Source organism: Gopherus evgoodei, chromosome 1 (genome assembly GCF_007399415.2).
Source record: "Gopherus evgoodei ecotype Sinaloan lineage chromosome 1, rGopEvg1_v1.p, whole genome shotgun sequence".
Classification (NCBI taxonomy): Eukaryota; Metazoa; Chordata; order Testudines; family Testudinidae; genus Gopherus; species Gopherus evgoodei.
In genome coordinates, this window is record NC_044322.1 from 271340058 (window position 1) to 271360738 (window position 20681).

General features: G+C 43.0%; 1 protein-coding gene across 1 annotated transcript in view; it reads right to left on the bottom strand.

The window, feature by feature from the left end:
- Nucleotides 1-10778: 10778 nt before the first annotated feature.
- The window catches only part of ENTHD1 (ENTH domain containing 1), a 66615-nt gene continuing 56712 nt past the window's right edge, over nucleotides 10779-20681 (bottom strand). Inside the window, 2 exon segments of the mRNA XM_030553709.1 lie at nucleotides 10779-11400; nucleotides 14223-14686. Coding sequence (XP_030409569.1) covers nucleotides 10802-11400; nucleotides 14223-14686 — 1063 coding nt within the window. The 3' untranslated portion in view covers nucleotides 10779-10801.

A 20681-nucleotide genomic window follows, 5' to 3' on the forward strand; every position in this document is an offset into this window, starting at 1 on the left:
CTCCTGCATCTTCCTTGCTCCTCCCCTCAGTGAACATCAAACATTCTAGAGCAAGGGTGTAGAAGGGGTATGGCGCTCCTGATGCCTCAGTGTCTTCCTCTGTGACACCTATGTCTCTTGGTAAGTAGGACTCTAAGGTAGTGGAGAAAGAGTAGGCAGGAAGTGTGAATGTGCAGAATTCATCTCTGAGAACTCTGGTTACAGGAAGTAACCTTCAATTCTTTTTTGAGTGTTGTCTTCATATTCCCACTCTTGGGATAGACTAACAAGTAGTAACTGTGGTTCAAGATGGTGGGACCATGGAGTCCTAAGTACACTGGGGCCTGGTTTACACTACGGGGTGGGGGGTTGATATAAGATACGCAACTTCAGCTACGGGAATAGCGTAGCTGAAGTCGACGTATCTTATTTCTACGTATCTCTCGTCCTCCTGGCGTGAGATCGACAGCCGCGGCTTCCCGTCGACTCCGCTACCGCTGCTCACCCTGGTGGAGTTCCAGAGTCGACGAGAGTTCATTTTGGGATCGATATATCGCGTCTAGACGAGATGCGATATATCGATCCCCGATAAATCGATTGCTACCCACCGATCCAGCTGGTAGTCTGGACATACCCAAAGACAGTAAAACTGCTTTGCCAAATTTTGCAGCAGACCTAGATTCCAAGTCTATTGAGTAATGTTTAGGAAAAGCAGGGACTGAACTCCATGCTGCTGTTCTGCATGTCTCTGTTAAAGAAATGTGTCTAGAAAATGTCATAGAGGCTGCCTTTGATAGAATGTGTCCCTAAGGGACAGGTAAACCAAGCAACTTATAAGCTTCATTAATACATAACCTAACCCATCTTGAAAGAGTTTGCATGGAAACAGTCTTCTCTTTATTTTTCTTTTCAAACACTATAAACAAGCTTGGAGACTGTCTATGTTGTTTAGATGTTAGAAGGGCTTTACCTGTTTATTTAGACACCTAATGTATGTGGCTTAGCTTCCTCTTCTTGACTGTGAGGCTTGGGGAAAAACACTGGTAAGATTAGATATTGGTTTATGTGAAAATATGAAACCATCTCTGGTTTAAAAAAAACAACAACTTTGAATGTGTACAGAGAATTACCTTATGAAACAGTAAATGGGAGACCAGCCAGTAACACGTACAATTCACTTATGTCTTGCTGAAGTGATAATTATTAAAAACACTGTCTTAATAGATAGATGGAACAAGGTACAACTTGCCATTGGCTCAAAAGGAGGTTTCATTAATTGTGAAATCACTAAGCTCAAGTCCCAAGATGGCACAAGGTTTCTTAATAGGAGGATAAAAATTATTAAGACCTTTAAGAACCGTTAATTATATCATGAGTAAAAACTTATTTAAGACCATGCTATTCTGATATGGTTGAAAGATTAACCTTAACTGTAGACAATGAAAGACTCACTCTCTTAAGATGCAACAGATATTCAGATATTCTAATATGCAACTAATAGGGGCTATAAAACGATCTATCTCGTACATGGAAACTTGCAATAAAATCCTTTTCCGTTTATAACCATAACATTTTTGTGTGGACTCTTTGCTTGAATGTATCAGTACATTTTGCACCTCTAATGAACAAGGCTATTTTGTTAGTCTCTAAGGTGCCACAAGGACTCCTGTTCTTTTTGTGGATACAGACTAACACGGCTGCTACTCTGAAACTTTTTTTTTAACAATCCCAGAGCCTTATTCCCCATGCTGTTAAATGAAGAGAGTGAAGATCTGGGTGATAACTTTCCCCTGTTGTTGTGTCAACAAATACGGTACTACTAGTAGAGGTGTGATTAACCCTCTGGACAGGTGAATTAAGTCTGGATACCGCTGTTGTCTCACCCAGAATGGTGCTATTAAAATTACATTGGCTCTGTCTTGTTTTGTTTCATCACTCTCTGAATGGGGAAAATGCGTACATAAGGTCCTGACCCCAATCTATCAGAAATGCCCCTGACACTGAGCCTCTATCTTTGTCTGCCCTCGAGCAAACAGATTCTCTTCCTTTGATAACACTTTTATTAAACAGTCATTTAGATAAGGATATACATAAGTCCACTGTTTTCTTAGATATGCTGCTACAACCAAGAGGCATTTTGTAAACACTCTTGGGACTGTGGATAAACCGAAAAGGAGGACCCTGTGCTGATAATGGTCCTTTCCTACCATGAAACAGATATTTTTGATGACATGATCATATTGAAATGTGGAAATACATTATAAATTCTTAGTTGCAAATCAAGTCTGAAGGAAAGGAAGGGATTATAGAAATTAGAGAGAATATGTGGAAACAAAACTTTTTACTATAAATGTTTAATTATCTGAGATCCAAAATGGGATGGAGGCTTCTGTGTTTTTTCAGAATTTAGATGATAATGTGAATAAACCCCCCTCCCTTTGAGCTCATGAGGTACTTCCTCTATTGCACCTGCTTGCAAAAGGGAATGAACTTCCTTTCTAAGTGAAGCTAATGAACTGGATCTTTGCTCAGTGAGAAAACAGTGGGAAGAGACAAGCTGAACTGAATCAAATAACCACAAGCAATGATGTCTAGAATCTACCTGTCCAATGTTATTAATTTCTGTATTTGTTGTATTAACCCCCACGCCCAAGATCTAGCTGTAGATCTGACATTCCTCATTTTTCCTAGCACCTTTTTCTATCTGTGTGCAAAACAAACCATCTCCATCAAAAGGAAGATCTTCTATTCTCTGAGGGACAAGGATTACTTGGTATAAGCAAAAGATCCTCAGTACTTGGCATGGATTTTCTCTAAAGGACATATAGAGCTTGCTTATCACCTTTTGTTATTACCTTTTGAAACCTGAATGTAACTCAGGCCCTGTCTACACTGGCAAGTTTCTGCACAGTAAAGCAGCTTTCTGTGCTGTGACTCCCAAGGTGAACACACTGCCAAGCCACATAGTGCACAGAAACTGTGCAGTTGTAGTGCTTTTGAAGGACATAAATTCACACCGTGTAGTGGTTAAGCATAGGAGTTTATTACATACAGTGCTGGCGGAGTGTTATTTTACTTATTAGGCTTAGAGACACTGTCAATTGATTACAATAGAATATATAGATTTTCCATGGGTGGGGGAAAATGACGGGGTAGGCAGTTTTACACCCCGGGTTTTGCAGCAAGACAAGATAAGCACATTAGCCAATGGTTAAAATGTTACATAATGTCTCCGCCCATGGTCTTAAGTTAGCAAGTTAACATTTAATTAATACTTTGGTGAAATGTTATTAGTATAAAATATACATATTGAATTTTGATTTGGGGTTCATAGGAATGGAGCAACTTTTTTGATTAACAGGTATATTTTTAGGGGTTAAAGCAAAGAAACAGTGAAAGTATATGGCAATAAAGATTGTCCCCTTTATGTCTTAAGGCAGGCATTGGTCCCTGGGAAGGAGGTGGAAGCATGCCATATTTTATACTGACGTGCTAACTTTTTATAAACTCAGGTTGGATTTGTGGGAAGAACGTCTCCCTACAGAAGAGACTAACACAATAGGAACAGGGATTCTTTGTTTAGTTTACAATTTTGAATAAGACATAATTATTTAGTTTTTAGCTTTAACACCTGGCAATTTGCTGACGAGGCCTATTTTAGCAAAACAAGATTATTTGTTTACTTCAGCTTTTTCTAAGCTGATTACTATCTGCTAGGCTTCAGGTCCCTTGACAATACTCCGGACTTTGGGTCTGGAAAAGAGCTGGCACAACCCATATACCAGGTTATTATATAAAATGCACATGGTTAACCCTTCAGCTTTTAAAAAAAAAACACCCCGATGAGAGGTGGGTTTAGTCAGGATGGGATTGGTTAAATGGGATGAAAAGGGAAGGGAAACAGGACGTGAAGGGGTCAGGGCAGGGGAGGAGGGGCAGTTGTCGAGTGAAGCTGAGGTGAAGAAACTAGGAGGGAATGGGATAGAGTGTGTTGAAGCAAACAGCCAATTAGCACAGGACAGAGAAAGTACGCTCAAAACTGTAGAAAGTTCTCTAACTGTCCAGAGGCCCTGCTTTTCTGGTTGCTTCTCATGGCCATGGATAGCTTTCTCATGTGACTTTTTTTGCTGAGTCATTTAGTTTCTGCGTGCCTCAGTTCCTTCTCTGTAAAATGGGAATAATAGTACTTATCCTCACAACAACTCTACTGCACAGGCCTCACCTTTTCAATTTGCTGGGGGGTGCTCAATCCCTGGCTCTGCCCCAGGCCCCGCCCCCACTCCACCTCTTCCACCAAGGTCTCACCTCTTCCTGCCCCATGCTGCCCCCTCCCCGGTGCACCATGGCCTCGCTCCTCCCCACAGAGCCTCCTTCATGCCATATAATGGCTGATTGTGACTGGCAGGAGGCACGGGGAGGGAGGGTGATGTGCTGATCTGCAGGCAGGAGGCACTGGCGGGAGGGAGAGGTGCTGCTAGGGGCCTGCTGGTGAGTGCTCTGTGCCCATCATTTTTTTTCCATGTGGGTGCTCCAGCCCTGTAGCGTCCACAGAGTCGGTGCCTATGCACACATAGGTGTTGTGAGGATATATGCAATAAAGATTAAGAGAAGCTCAGATACAGTGGTAATGGGGAAGCTGTAATTTGCACTGATACTGTTTAGCCATGCTTGCAAACAGGGTAAATGTTGCACTAATGCAAATAGCAGGTTGGCTGATCTATCCTAGGGTTTGCACTGGTGCAGCTGGCCATCAATGGCAATAAGTGGGGCACATTCCCAGTGTAAATAAGGCCTGGGGACCCGGAAACGATGTGTGAGCTGTGGCTGTTTTAAGGTAAATCAGTGGCTCTGTGCTCCGTGCCTAACTGCTTCCTTACCCAGCCATGTGTGCACAACTTGGTTAGCAAGGAAAACACAACCACTTAACTGAGGAGGGACTGAGGGGAAGAGAGCGGAAGACTGAAGAGGCTGGTAAGGAATGGGTTCATGTGTTTTTCCAGACCATTTCAAAGGCCTTTTAGCAAATGGCTCTTAAGTGAATCAATTACAGGGATAGGGTTATTCATATACAAACATGTGAGTTTGCTTTCTCTTTTTTCAAGGTAGCAGCAGCTTTCCTCTAAAAAATGACCAATAAACCCCTATTTCTTAATCTCCAAACTTCAGTCAGAATGAAATTATGGCAAATCTCAATCGATTTAGTGATCAAAATTGAGCCTCTTTTAAAAAAACAAAAAACACTTTTAGAATGTCTAGACAAAATCAGGCAGTATATTTCTGCTATGCTCAGCCCCTCCACGCTCTCTGAGATATTCCTGGCATGCTGCTGTTTTACATAATATTGGTGCCATGAAGCATGGCCTCTTTAGGTGAAGAGGCAGAGATTAATGAGCCACATGGAAACACTAATTTGTCTGAGTTAGAGGAGATTAATTATGTTAATGGTCTAAACAAAGCTAATTTAGAGGCTAGAAATGTTCATTCAGTGTCACCCTTAAAAATTGTTGGACTTGTATTTAAACTCTCTGAAAATAAGTGATGTATTTTATTTACAAAATGTGAGCTCTCTTCCTTTTTTCTCTGTGCATCAGTACATATAGGAATTGTGTATGTGTATGGGAGGATAACAGAGCCCTCATTATTTAATAATATTTTACATCTCTCTACCACCTCCTGTCCCAGGGGTTCTCAAACTTGGGGTCGTTACCCATCAAGGGGTCGCAGAGTGGTTGTATGGGGGTTGCGAGCTGTCAGCTCTGTGGGGCTGACGGCCCCAAGCCCCCATTAAATTAAATCCCCACCTCACCCACTCCCACACACTCTCAGAGGTTTGGTGTGTGAAAGGGGTCACCAATACAAAAAGTTTGAAAACCACTATCCTAGCCTCAAGGATCCCCAGATGCTTCCTAAACGATGCATTTCAGTCACCACTGAAGTCCAGCCAGTTCTTGATTGAAATACAGCAGCTGTTTAACTTTCAAGGAGCCGGCTAGTCTTCCAGAAATGTTCCAGAAATGTTGTACACTGTTGCCAGCAGTATCAAAAGTCGCCTCTGATTCTGAGTGCCTCAACTTTTAGTTGAGATACTTGGAGCCTGATTTTCAGAAGTGCTGAGCACCTCTGACTGAAGTCAGTGGGAGCGGTGGCTGTGCAGTACCCCAGAAAATCAGGCCCTGGGTGTGACAAACTGGGCGCACAAAATCTGTGGCCACATTTGAAATGTGCCTGCTAATGATGGCTCAGTTGGGGAAGCCCGTAAAGGGGCTAGGCTAGGAAGAAAGAAGGATCTATGGCTAGGAGAGCGAGGAGCTGGAGAATCGGTATTCTTGGGTGGGGCAGTGCTCACTCATGCTTCACCTCACCCAGATTGGGAAAAGTCCCTCCTCCCCTGGCCTGCCTTCCTACTGTTCTCCTTCCCAGGTTCCATCCTCTGCCTCCCTTGTGGAAGGCTGGATGGCAGACTGAGAGGAGCATCAGTTGCCAGGAGTAGAACAGAGTTGGCATGGTGCCCAGAGTGATTCTATGATGAAGAGACTACTGCCTCAGGAGATAAGGTGGGCAGGGAGTGCAATGTTCCTCTGCATTTGGGGGAGTCCCTTTCTCTTGCCTGTTGTGGGGAGTGAGTGATATAGAGAAGTGAAAGAAGACACTTTCTGCTCTTGGGAGGAAAAAACAGGAAGGGAGCTGAGAGTACGGTGGTGGAGAGAGGGAGGAAAGACTAGGGTGACCAGACAGCAAATGTGAAAAATCGGGACAGGATGGAGGGTAATAGGAGCCTATATAAGAAAAAGACCCAAAAATCGGGACATCTGGTCACCCTAGGAGAGACTGCTCCTACCTCGTCTCTGGAATCCTAAGGATAGGTGTAAGAACGTGATGGTGATGTAAAAGCTCTTGAAGCATGGCTGTAACATGCACCTCCCATCACTAGATAATTCTGTACAGTAGTTTTTTTTTGCCGGGGGGGGGGCACGGAATTAGTGAACTTCAAACATGGAGGTTTGAGATTATTACACCATAGTTAAAGTTGCGACTAGCTTGTGTTTTAAAACTATTTTGTCTCTCCTGTAATTATAAATCTGTTCCAGAGAGTATGAGAAACAAGAGTTTGGGGCTCAGAGGAGCTGCAGCATTCAGAAATTTAAGACAAACAGATGGAAGATGCCAAGAAAAGTACTTTAAAAGGTGGGAACTGGAATACAGGCTGTGTTGTGTCCTGGTTTGACTCCAGGGAATTTAGGTTCTCCTGAGACTCCTGTGGAAATGGCAGGAACATGGATCTGCTAGGAATTTATCGCAACATTCCAAGGTGAAATCATTTTATCTTTCTGACTTTAAATTTTTGTTGTCATTTTCAGCTCTTCAAATTTCGGAAAGTTCAGCTGGAAGGAGCAGCTGTGCTTGTTGGCATTCACTTTGATTCATAAAAGATACAGATGTGCTGCCAAAAAATCCTAAACTGAAGAGAAATTGGGTTACAGGAGTAAAGATCAACACTACGCAGAAACACTACTCTGTAGTGTAAGACGAGAAGTGAAGAGCTGTGTGCCCAAATGAAAGCTGAGGGCATGCAATTGCTGAAGTTGGAATCTGGCCAAGACATTGGAGCCAACGCCACTCATTTAATACAATATATAGGGTTGGAGGTAACAGACTTGAAGCAGGTTGGGTTTCTCAGTCCCTGTTCATTCTTCAGCTTCATATTTCGTAGGTAGTCTTATCTCCACATCCCCTGCCCTTTTGATGGTTCTCCCTTACACATGGATTTATTTTATACAAAGCTGTGGTTTTTGAGAGGATGGGGTCACATCTTCAGTAAAGAAATCTCTCATAATCTTCTAGCAATACAAGAGAGAGAGAGAATCAAATAGCTTATTTTAGCAGCATCCATGGCAGAAATATTCTGCCCACCTCCCCTGAGAGGAGAGGGCAGTGTGCCCACAGCAGCTTTTAATGTATTCATCAACACCAGACAGGTTCTGATTAACCACAGTTGTGTCTTCCAGTGGAGCGTAATGATTAGGTCCATCCATCCTTTCCATCGCTGCATGCTCCCTTCCAAACAAATCTCATCAGTCAGTTGTTCTCCATTAGACCTTTATCAGACAGCATTTAAACTGCCACTTGAAATCAGCCACATTGAGTCTATTATTGGCATTTCCACTTCTGTTTCCAGTTCTGAGTTTTTCAAATTGATGAACCTCGGTTATCATTGTATATATTCTCCTCCTGTGACCTCAGAACCTTCAGTCAGTTCTCTTGTAGTTGCACATCTCAGTATTAACCTCTTGTTCTCTCTTCTCTCCTTGCTCTCTCTGGTTTTCAAGAGGTGACTCGGTGATGTGCAAGCAGGAAGGTGAGTGGGATTTAGGGGCTATTCAGCCCAAGCAGAAGTGCCTAGAGGCATGACTCAGCCAGAAATCCTCTGGCAGTAAAAGTCAGCAGGCACTGCCATACCTGTTTAAAGGGTGAAGCATGCGCTCTCCCATGGTGCTTGCCCCTGCTTCACAGGCTACAGTAGAAGGTTCACAATGCTGGCTGTGCCTCCCTGTGATGCCACGCACCACTCTCTGAGGAAGGTCACCCATTTAATGAAAAACCTTGGATAATGTCAAAAAATATTGTGGCAAATTATGTTTGATGTTAAGCAAGTATGACTGTCGAGTATTTACACCCTAAAGTAATATAAGAGCAGTCTATCTGAGAGACCACTTGCAGCCTTCTGTCCTGTCAACTGACTATTGGAATTGATCATCCCACTATAGAGTTTTGAAAGGACAGGAGGCATGGCCTTCTCTATCAAGGTCCTGTATCTCTGGAATGCTTTCCTCCTAGGCAATGATGATCTTACATTTCAACATAGCATCTTTTGTCCTAAAAGATCTCAAAGCGCTTTACAAATTGAAAGCAACACACAAACTACACATAGGGCATGCTTAATCCGTACCTGAAATGCGATCGTCTTCAGGATGAAAACAACTAACTTCAGTAACACAGAGCAATATTACACAACTGGTTAGGACAAGAAGTGAAGAGTACCTTTTCCAAGTGAAACTATGTGGGGAGTTTTTAGGTAGGCAACACATAATGGAATTTTGGTCAGGACACTGTGTGACCTTTACTGGCCTTTATTTTTATAAGGAGTGCCAAGCATTCAGGTCTTCTCTCTGTCTTTGTCTCATCTGAAAGATTGCACTTACAGTTGCATGGGGCTTCCACACACCTTGCTAAGCCACTGGTTCAATATTAACTCATAGAGAAGATTGCCACATCCATCTTATCACCATCACTTTCTGCAGCATCTAAGTATTTCTTAGAGGTCTCTGATTCAAGCATTGAACTAAGTGGGATTGATCTAGATGATCTGACTGAATCATATCTGTGACATCCTTTCAATAAGGGATTTGATTCCCTCCTCCACTTTCCCCATAGGTACAGTGTTTGCAAGTTGAACTGCCTTGTGCCTGCAGTTGCACCATTGGACACATTCAATTCCAGTGATGGGCAGATGCTGGTACCATCCTCATTTGGGGATCCTGATGAAGAGTAGAAGTTTTAAACTCCAGCTAGGACTCCAGAGAAGCCACATCACAAGTGGCTCCCTAGGAGATGCATTGAATCATCACATCTGGCTCCGTACCCTTCTGAAAGAATTGGGTTTGAGGGCATCTTGAGCTCCTCCAGGCAGATTTTTCTGCCTTTGGGTATGTGCAACCGGAGTTCCACTGACAAGAATGGATTGGGCCTGAAGATTTGGGGGTTTTGATTTGCTGTGGCTGAGGGCTTGTTCTGATGGTTGGGCTAGTGAAATTTCTTTGTCAGTTGCGGAATTCATTGAGAATCCATGTTGTGTTTGCTAGCCATTCCTCAGGCCTCTCTTTAGACTGGACCTGTTGCATGTGGGAGGGTCCAGGGCCAACCAGCCAATCCACCTGTTTAGGTTTTGGTCTAGAACCAGGGAAAACCATTCTTGAGAGAAGCTAACTTGGATCCCTCCTTATGAAGTAAAATAGAAAGGGGGTGAGTTTGTCATCCTCCATTAGGAAGACACAGGGTGGGGAAGGAGCCAGCGGATCATTGTCTTGGAAGGAAGAGGGGCCTAGTGCTTTTAATATACAAGGTTTTAGTCCTTACCTAGTCAGCAGTGAGAGTAACAAACTGTAGAGCTTACAGACAGCTTGAAAAAGTAGTGAGTCATGTGGCAGCAATAAGTCAGTTTTTGGATGATTTGGGGTAATTATTAGGATTGCTGTTCATTTCTCTTTTCTGGTTCATTTAATGGTGCATCTTGTCATTTCAGTTTTCTGTTTCTTTAAACAATTAACTTACACCTATTTTTGGTCACTAAGTCTTACACCTCTGGTAAGCTATTTCCTGTGGCTGCCTCTGGGATTCCCTAGTACCGCATCTGTGGTACTTCCAAGCATGCACGTGCTGCCTTTTTCCCCACTAAGACTTATATTATACAGTTTGCAAAGGGGGCAGGGGTGTTCAGACATGCAGGGACACCCTATAAATGAACTGCATGATACATATTATTTTATTTGCTGACAAATAACTGCTCTGGCAGATTTCCATGCACAAAACCTTTGTCCTGTACCATGTGAGGATTTTGTAAAATGCAAGGTGTGTGTAGTCTAAATGTTAATAAAACTCAAAGGATAAAGATGTAAATTATTTATTTATTGACCATGACAAGAACAGAACAGCCCTATGCATTTCTATCTGTAGTTATTTCAACACTGTAAAAGAGGTCTGATGACTTATATGAAGTGTATTGTTGGGACAAGATACCACAAAGCTACACTGAAAATTGTGAAAATTACTGCTGACATGGGGCATACTTAGAAGTTTGGGAAGATGCTGAGAACTTGCTCAAATGTTGAATGTCACCCACCAGACTTGCCATCTGGCTGCCAATGTTTTGCAGCTCCTGGGCCACTTTACCTATGTCCCCTCGCAGTCCCAGAACTGCATTTTTTATCTCCTCCAAAGTGCTCAGGGCTTTCTGTGTTGTGCCCACGTTACGTGACCCTTCAGCAGAAGGCATATTGGGGCTAGCCACGGGATCTACATTCTGCACAGGAAATGCCCCCCAGCTCCCACCAGAAATGCGGAGAGTTCTGCTCTCAAAACTGTTCACTTTTCCAGCACATCTTGAATTATCTGGGAGGAGATTCAGGATGCTGGTGTTTTCACTCTCCTCTTCCTCAGATCTTTGGCAAGAAAAAGGATGTGTAACCCTGTCCTTGAGACAATTAAAGAAAACAGAAGAGGAGAGCTTGTGAGGTGAAGACAAGCCTGAAGGTCCACAGGAAGGGATAAGGTTAGGATGAACTATGTTCTCTGGAACAACTGAGTCTGGGGATGAAATGGAAAAGGTGGAAAAAGAGGACGTTGTTGCCATGGAGCTGGTCGAACCTAAAACATATGTAAAAGAGAAACAAAAATGAACACTATACAATCTTTGCATAAAATTAATAGTAGCAGTAGTAAATTATTTATACTAAGGTAGTGTCTGAAGGCCTGATTGGGCCCTGGGTCCCATTGTGCTGGGTGTTGGGCGCATACACATAAAAATGTTAACCCCTGCCCTAAAAGGCACAAAGAGTAGAGCTGGTAGGAAAATGAGGTGGTATTATGTAACATTCAGTCCACATGCTGTACTTGACACAAGACCCAAACAGCCTTAACACTGGACTGATTCACAAGCCAAAAAGGACCTACTAAAACATCCAGCATGGTGCTAAATTGTAACAGACCATTGTTTAGGTTTATAGGTGGAACACCCACTTATTTCAAAATTCATGAGACAATTCCTGATCTTCATACGTGACTTGAGAGCACAGAGCTTGTAGGACAGCTAGAGAATATAGGAATGACATTTCTAGGCCCCACAGCCTTACAAAGACACTACACTGAGGATTAAATCCTCAGATGGGCCAGAGCAGCACCCACCACATCTTGGGACAAGGGGAAGGTAGCTTTATGCCAATTTTGCAGTCTTCCTCTCTTTCCTAGGACCAGCTGGAGACTTGTTTGGCCCCTGAACTGCTCTAAGTCAGACCAGTTTGTAATGGTCCCAGAGTTCATTACGCTACCTGAGGATCACAACAGTGCAGCACTCTCCCTCCTTTAACTGCTGGGAAGGAGAGAGTTATGAAATCCTAGCCTTATTCCCCCATGCTGGAGGAATCCTTAGCTGTCCTTTTAGAAAAGCTTTGTCTTCATTGCACTGCCAAAGTGCCAAAAAGGAGCTTTATTACAGGCCATGACCTAGCACTCAGTCTTAATACTGTGACATTTTACTGATGCTCGATATCATTGCATCACTGTGCACTGATTCCACCTCGTATGTGAAAAAGCAAATAGGATGCAATCATTTTGTCCTGCAGGATAAAAATAAAAAAGATGGAGTGACACAAATAACTATAGGCTCTGAAAGGAGCAGTTTAACAGATTTTTTGCCTCAAGGCTACTGATAATATTTTGATTATATCTACACATTACTATTTAAAATATAAACACCTATGTAATTTAACAGTATGAGTGCCAGTCTTTCAAATCTCCATGTACAATGTACAGGGGTCTTGGCTGTCTGACTTTCACCAAACAGATCACATTTATTTTTTATTTTTTTAAATTCTTTTTCTGGGATGGAGAGATTCTCCACTTGATTGCTGCTTCCATGAGTAACTGGCTTCCTCTTCTATTCTGAAAATACTTAGTATCTCCTTGGTGGCATGAATTTTGTTTCATTTGGAAGTAGTGACACTTTGCTGGAGTAAAATTTCTTCTTTTAGAGGTTCCACCCTCTAAGGTGGTCACTGTCACCTTAGGATGCAATTCACCTTGTTTTCCACACTCTCCAAAACAATTATATGCACAAAATGCTAAAATGAATCTGGCTCAGTGATCTAGACTGAGTATGATATGTTGTCAGGCAGAGATGGATTCCTAAGAGGTGAGAACAATAAGCTGACTCACCAGAGTGACTAGGAGGTGAAGAGGGGAATAATGCTTAGTGCAACTGACATAAAAACATTACCAAATGATGCATTTTTGTTTACATTTTCAAGACCCAAGAATGCTTCTTTGCGTACATCAACATTCTATAAACCTAAATGGGAAAGTCTCAGAAATTCCCATTTTAAACTTAAAAAATAGCTGCTCTCAAAAGCAATTGACTCTATCAACAAGTGAGAAGCATTTCTTAATAAGTGAACCTTCAGAACACTGCACTGACTCTCATGGAGGCAGCTATTCATTCTCTAGTCCTGTCTCCTCCTTCAGAGGTTTCTTCTAACATCCAGTAACTCTCACAGGTATAAACACAAGATTAGTAACTCTTGACAGTTTCTGTTTAGAGAGAACTTCTCATGTGAGAAGAAAATAAAGGGGTTTCATTTGTTTGCGTGTCACAAGTATAAAGCTGTATGATACAAAAGTCATAGGACTAGCGAGGTCTGGGGACTAGGATTGGGATAAGGAACCTTTCACTTCTAAACCACTAGTTTCTGATATACTGCAGATCATTAATTACTATCTGATAGCTTTTCAATGGCTTCGGTGAAGTGAGTTTGTGGTTTCTGTCCAGGCCCTAGTAAGGAAGCGAGCTGATACTACTGGACCCTCTTGTTGGCATCTCAACAGAGAAGCGAAGCAGTGAATGGGCCATGGAGACTGAATTACCTTATGGTCAGGGTTGAATAGTGGAGGTGAGACTGAGATAAAAGCTTGTTCTGACATTAACTATGCTGAAGCTGTTCTGTGAGTAACCGGAGAATTTCAGTCCCTAGCGCTGATAATCCAGCACCTTGCAACTGCGCTAAATTTGCTTAAATGATGTACAAACATCTTACAGCATTTTCAAGGGCCCTTAAATAAAGATACTTATTACGCTTTCATTCTGTAAGATTTTGCTTTGGCTTGTCGTATCTAATATTGAATATGAAAATGTGAAGGAAAGATGTTACTTAACCTCCATTTAAGTAGCTCTGAACATTTAGTATTGTGTTCACTCTAGTGACAGCAAGGAGGCACAAGACAAGGCACAGATAGCTTTTTTTCTTAACACCTTTTAAATTCAGAAGAGCTAACTTCCTTTGCTGAGTGCTGTCACTACTGCATGCATGTTTTGCAAGAACTACAAAGAGGATGTGGGCTGGGAGAGGAGGTAACAAAGAAATTAGAATGCAGATTAGACACTTGTCTACTGTTAGACATGGAATGCACAAACTCACCTGGCCTTGGGGAAAGATGGAGATTTGTGTTAAATGTCTGCAGACTACTAGGTGTGGAGGAATTGAAGTTTAGCATGGTGGTTGTATTAGGTCCAGGGAATTGTTTAGAAGAAGCTGGAGTTGGTTTCAGAATCTCACTGTTTGCCACACTATTCCTTAAAGGATCAAAGATGCTGAAGGTAGGGGAGAGGTAAAGAGTCTCCACAGAAGCTACACTGCTAGAGGGAAGAAAGTCTGACTCTGGGACATGCTGGCTGGTTGTGACAGGCTTTTCTGGAACTGATGACTGACGACCAAGCAAAATTTCTGCAATTTTGGGCGTGTTTGCTGACTGTGTCCTTGAAGGAGGCATAAGAGTGATTGTTGAAGCAGGATTTGTGACTGTGCTGTATGTTCTCCTGCCTGTGCCCCATTTTTGTGAGGTAGATAGGCTTCTCAGTGAAGGGAAGGATATGATACCTGTCAGGCAAAAAGTGAGAATAATGTCACAGAAAAGGAGTTGCATCTTGGATGAGAAAAGTAATAATATTAATACAGTGACTAGCCCTAAAATAGCATTTTTCATCAGTGGATCCCAAAGTGCTTTACAAAGGAGGTAGATTATCCTCATTTTACAGATGGGAAAACTGAGGTACAGAGCGGGAAAATGACTTATCCAAGGCTACCCAGCAGGCCAGAGCTGGGACTAGAACCCAGATCTTCTCAATCCCAGTTTGGTGTGCTAGCTGCTAGGCTGGGCTGCCCAAGTTAGTAAGAATTGTAATAACAATAATGCTTAGCACTTTCCAGCTATAGATTTCAAAACATTTTACAAAGGTGTACAATACAGTATCTTCATTTTTACAGGGGAGTTAATGAGACCAGGAGAGGTTAAGTGACTCTCCTGAGCTTACACAGTGAGTCAACAGTAGAGTTGGAATGATCTACTGTCTATGAAGCAGTTTGTAATTCATAGAAAAGTGCACTAATGTACAATTCTAATTATTACATCTCGTTACGAATTACCATAAATCGCTAAACCTAAGTATCTTATGTATAATTAGAAAATTAACAATCAACCCATAAGATGTAATCTTGACAATCTGATGTAAGTTAACATGGCAGTTTGATTCAGCAGTGGAGTGCATGAGACAGGCAGACACTCCTGAAATCCTTATAAGGTAAGTTCTATTAATTTAAAAAATGGTTAATAACTATTAATTCAGCTAAAAACATAGAACTTTTTGCAACAATTTTTGAAAGTCCCTGCTTTGCTCTGCTTTCAAAATGGGATCTGCATTACAGTGTCTTAAGCCAAACTTTGGGGCTCCCGTAAGGCCTCCCCCAGATACCTGCAGAGGTGATAGTGGGGCAGCTTAAGCAGGTTCCCTCCTCAGAGGTGCAGAGCTGACAACAGCACAGCATTGCCTCCAGAGCAGCCTTCAGAAATCTAATGGCCTAGAGAAATTGTCAGAACTCATCTGGACTTCTATGTTCTGCAGGGTGGCGATGAGTGTGGGGAATTGGGGTGGGGGTTGCCTGCGCGCACGCACACAATATTATCTTTCTATAGAGAGAGAACCTGCTTTGTGGATTGGAGCTCAGTTGTTTGGTGGAAAGGGACCGGGTGGTATTTTGTTACATTCATAAAGAACAATGGTTATGTTGTAGAGGTAAAGCTAAAATCATAGAATTAGGCAAGGGCAATTGTACATCATTCTGGGTTTTTTAATAAAGTATGTAAAAGGCTTTTTAAAAAATGCAAAAGGCAAGTATCCCTACCTTTCCTATCGCAGTCCCTCCACTACCAGCCTGAATCTCCTTACCCACACATGCTCCTCTTCATCCTTCCTTTCCTCTCTCCATATCACTTTCTCTCTGTCCCCTCAGTGTCACTTTTCCTCCTCCTTGCTCCTATTAACTCCTCTTTTGCCAATTCCACTTCACCCCAACTTTGAATAAACTTCAAAACATGCATGTTACTAATATGTGCCAGTCATCACCTGGATCATCTACTTGGACCCCAACCTCCACTCTTCCTTTGGTTTTGTGCCTTTTAAGGCCCAATCCTGCGAAGGTGACGTATGTAATTAAACTCAGACCAGAATTAATCTTGAAAATCTCAACTTCCTTATACAGGTATCATACTCTCACAAAACTGTTTGAATGTAAGAAAAGGGTGGAGGGAGCGAGGGGGATTAGTCCTTGCTTTTCATAAAGTGGTGGAACAAGTTCTCCAACATACAGTCCCCGCCCTTATTACTCTTACTATCACTGTTTAGGACCTTGTCCCAATGCAATTTAAGGAATGTTATCTCTGAGCATTCGCCAGAAGGAGCTTGGGAAAGATTGCTTCAGGTGGTCTTGAGATGCTCCCAGTCATCTGAATATGGTTCTGCCCAGGGTGCTGGAACAATTTGTATAGTGGGGGTGCTGAGAGCCATTGAACCAAACTGTAAATCCTGGATATGATGGAAACCACTTCAAGCCAGGTGGTGCAGCAACACCCCCGGCACCCCAAGTACCAGCACCTATGGTTCCGGGCCTCACACAATTCCCATGTGCTACTGCCCCTCTAAGATATAAAGCTCTGTCCTACAGTACTAGTGCCTTCTCAATTGCTCTCTCTTGATATCTCTACTTTCTTGTTACTGGCACACACTGCATTATTCTTCGTACACCACCATGTGGTTTTGTTAGACAGAGCTAGACTCCCAGAGGCTATTGCTGTGAGCAATTTCCATGTTAGCCCGATAGGCATGCATTACAGGTTTCAAAGCAGAGAGTCAGCAGGTGTGACAGGAGATTTTTAAAAAGTTGAAATGTATCTCACGGTTTAAGAATGTGTGAATGAAAGTTCCTCTGTGAGTAATTACAGTGCTCAAAGGAAATAGAGCTCAGAGATAATAGAAAGACCAGTACACCAACAGCCTACAGTATTAAACTGTTGATACAGTGAGGAGATTGGAATCAGTGAATGTACTGATTCAATGGTAGATACAGTATCTTTGTTAAAAGACAGACTGTATGTTCTTGTTAAATGTTACATTTGAGAGATGGGTCTTTAATTGCTGGGACAGGAGAAGGAGGGGAGGGATGTTTGTGTGTGCGCGTATGTACGTAGGTAAGGAATGATGAGATAATGTATTTCTAATAATGGAAAGATCTGAAATCTGTATACCTTACTCTATATTTTTTAGAAAAATATAAACTAGTTAGAAGTTTAAATTAAAGTGCCTTCTCAATACAGAAGAGGGCCAAGTGGCTAGGCAGCAGTTCTGCTGAAAAGTACCTAGGGGTTACAGTGGACGAGAAGGTGGATATGAGTCAACAGTGTGCCCTTGTTGCCAAGAAGGCTGACTGCATTTTGGGCTGTATAATTAGGAGCATTGCCAGCAGATCAAGGGATGTGAACATTCCCCTCTATTTGGCATTGGTGAGGCCTCATCTGGAGTACTGTGTCCAGTTTTGGTCTCCATACTGCAAGAAGGATGTGGAATAATTGGAAGGAGTCCAACAGAGGGCAACAAAAATTATTAGGGGGCTGGAGCACATGATTTATGAGGAGAGGCTGAGGGAACTGGGATTATTTAGTCTGCAGTAGAGAAAAATGAGGGGGGATTTGACAGCTGCTTTCAACTACCTGAAAGGGGGTTCCAAAGAGGAAGGATCTAGGCTGCTCAGAGTAATGGTCTCAAGTTGCAGTGGGGGAGGTTTAGGTTAGATATTAGGAAAATCTTTTTTCACTAGGAGGGTGGTGAAGCACTGGAATGGGTTACCTAGGGAGGTGGTGGAATCTCCATCCTTAGAGGTTTTTAAGGCCCAGCTTGACAAAGCCCTTGCTGGGATGATTTAGTTGGTGTTGGTCCTGCTTTGAGCAGGGGGTTGGACTAGATGACCTCCTGAGGTCCCTTCCAACCCTGATATTTTATGATTCTATGAATACTATAGCCTTTGTAGAAAACATATGTGGAAGTCATTTAATAATACATGCACTCCAGTTTTTTCACAGTGAAACAGTGTAAAGCTGAGAGTAGTGGCAAGGAGCCATCTGAGAAATGTGTTGAAGATGCTCTTCCTTTTCCTTCCTCTTATTAAGATCCACATCTCTCTCCTTTGGCATTGGCTCCCAATTCTCATGTTAGCTTTTCATTCCATTTACCCTTCTGCTGTTTTCTTAACCTGAACACCCGCTTACTGAACCAGAACACCTCCACAGAGGATCTGATACTAGGAAATGCTGCATTCAGCATTCATTTTTGGTTGGTTTTCATTGCCTCTGCTTCAGAACCACTTCATTCATTCCCCAGGAAGGGATAGGAAGCAAAGGATAGCGAACAAGCACAGGTGCTACTGGCCAAATTCTGACACTCCAAACAGCACTGTGGGCTAGATTCATGAGGGCATGTAGGTGCTGCAATACAGACCATTGCACCATCTCACTTTTAGATAACGTGCTGCCTAGTGGAATTCACTACTCCAAGTTAGGGACCCAGGGTCCTTGTACAATATATGAGGAGAGTCAGGCACCTAAAAATGGGATTCACAAAAAACAGTAAGCCACATAGGGAGCGACCTAAGCTCCCTGGCAGGCAATGCAAAAGAGGTGTAAACCTATACCCCATCGGGAGTTAGTCACCTCCCTCTGGCCTGGATTTAAGCACCTTTCTCTGCTTGGGATTCATAGCCATGAAACCTCCCCTGGAAGTTACGCACCTAAGCCAAGAGGAGGCAGTGGTGCCCACCTTACAGCCAATATCTCAGTGGTTAGCATCCTCACCCAGGATGTGGGAGACCTGAGTTTAAATTCCCCCTCTGCCTGATGTGGAGAAGGAACTTGAACCCAGGTCTTCCACTGCTGTGAAGAGTGTCCTGACCACTGGGCTATGTGGTACTTTGGGGTGGGGCTCTCAGTCTCTGCTGTTGGACCTGTTCCACTGTGTATAAAGTTATTGGGCCAGAGAGAGTGAGAGTGAGCATGCCTCTGCAGCACAATGGTTAGGGCTCTCGCCTGCAGGCTTGAGTATTGGTTGATAGCAGGATGACTATGAGCCGCCAATGTGATACGGCTGTTAAAAAAGCAAATGTGATTTTAGGATGCATCAGGCGAGGTATTTCCAGCAAGGATAAGGAGGTGTTAGTACCGTTATATAAGGCGCTGGTGAGACCCCATCTGGAATATTGTGTGCAGTTCTGGTGTCCCATGTTCAAGAAGGATGAATTCAAACTGGAACAGGTCCAGAGACGGGCTACTAGGATGATCCGAGGAATGGAAAACCTGCCTTATGAAAGGAGACTCAAAGAGCTTGGCTTGTTTAGCCTGGCCAAAAGAAGGCTGCGGGGGGATATGCTTGCTTTATATAAATTAACAGGGGGGTTAACGTTAGGGAGGGAGAGGAATTATTTAAGTTTAGTACTAATGTAGGCACGAGGACGAATGGGTACAAACTGGATATTAGGAGGTTTAGAATTGAAATTAGACGAAGGTTTCTAACCATTAGGGGAGTGAAGTTCTGGAACAGCCTTCCGAGGGAAGTAGTGGGGGTAAAAGACTTATTTGGCTTTAAGACTAAGCTTGATAAGTATATGGAGGGGATGTTATGATAGGATAGTTTAATTTGGGCAATTGATCTTGGATTGTCACCAGATAAGTCTGCTCAATGGTCTGCAGGGAGATGTTGGATGGGATGGGAACTGAGTTACTGCAGAGAATTCCTTCTTGGGTGCTGGCTGGTGAGTCTTGCACACATGCTCAGGGTTTAGCTGATCACCATATTTGAGGTCGGGAAGGAATTTTCCTCCAGGGCGGATTGGCAGGGGCCCTGGAGGTTTTTAGCCTTCCCCTGCAGCGTGGGGCATGGGTCGCTTGCTGGTGGATTCTCTGCAGCTTGAGGTTTTCAAACCAATTTTGAGGATTTCAGTAATTCAGTCCTGGGTTAGGGGTTGTTATAAAAGTGGACGGGTAGGGTTCTGTGGCCTACCTTGTGCAGGAGGTCAGACTAGATGATCATATTGGTCCCTTCTGACCTATGAGTCATGCGGAATGCTCTAGAACACCATGCTAGCTTCTTCCTCAGACTTCTGGTACTATGAATTCTGAGTGATGAGGAATGGAAATGCATTCTGGCACTTTTTTTTTAATGACTTGGTCACTGCTTACCTGGGAGGTGGGAGTCCTGGTTCAACCCTGTAGGGTGACCAAAGAGCAAGTGTGAAAAATTGGGCAGGAGGAGGGTAATAGGTGCCCATATAAGACAAAGCCCTGAATAGCTGAAATGTCCTTATAAAATCAGGACATCTGGTCACCCTAAATCCCTGGGTTTAGTATTCTATGCACTGGGACATTGAAAGGGAAGTGGCATCACCTCCACCATTTTGTGCGTGGCCCAATCTGTAGACATGCTCTAAGGTATCCTCTGAGCATGTCTACTGGATCAGGCCCCAAATGCAAGGTAGGCAGTGGAATTTTGTGACTCCCAC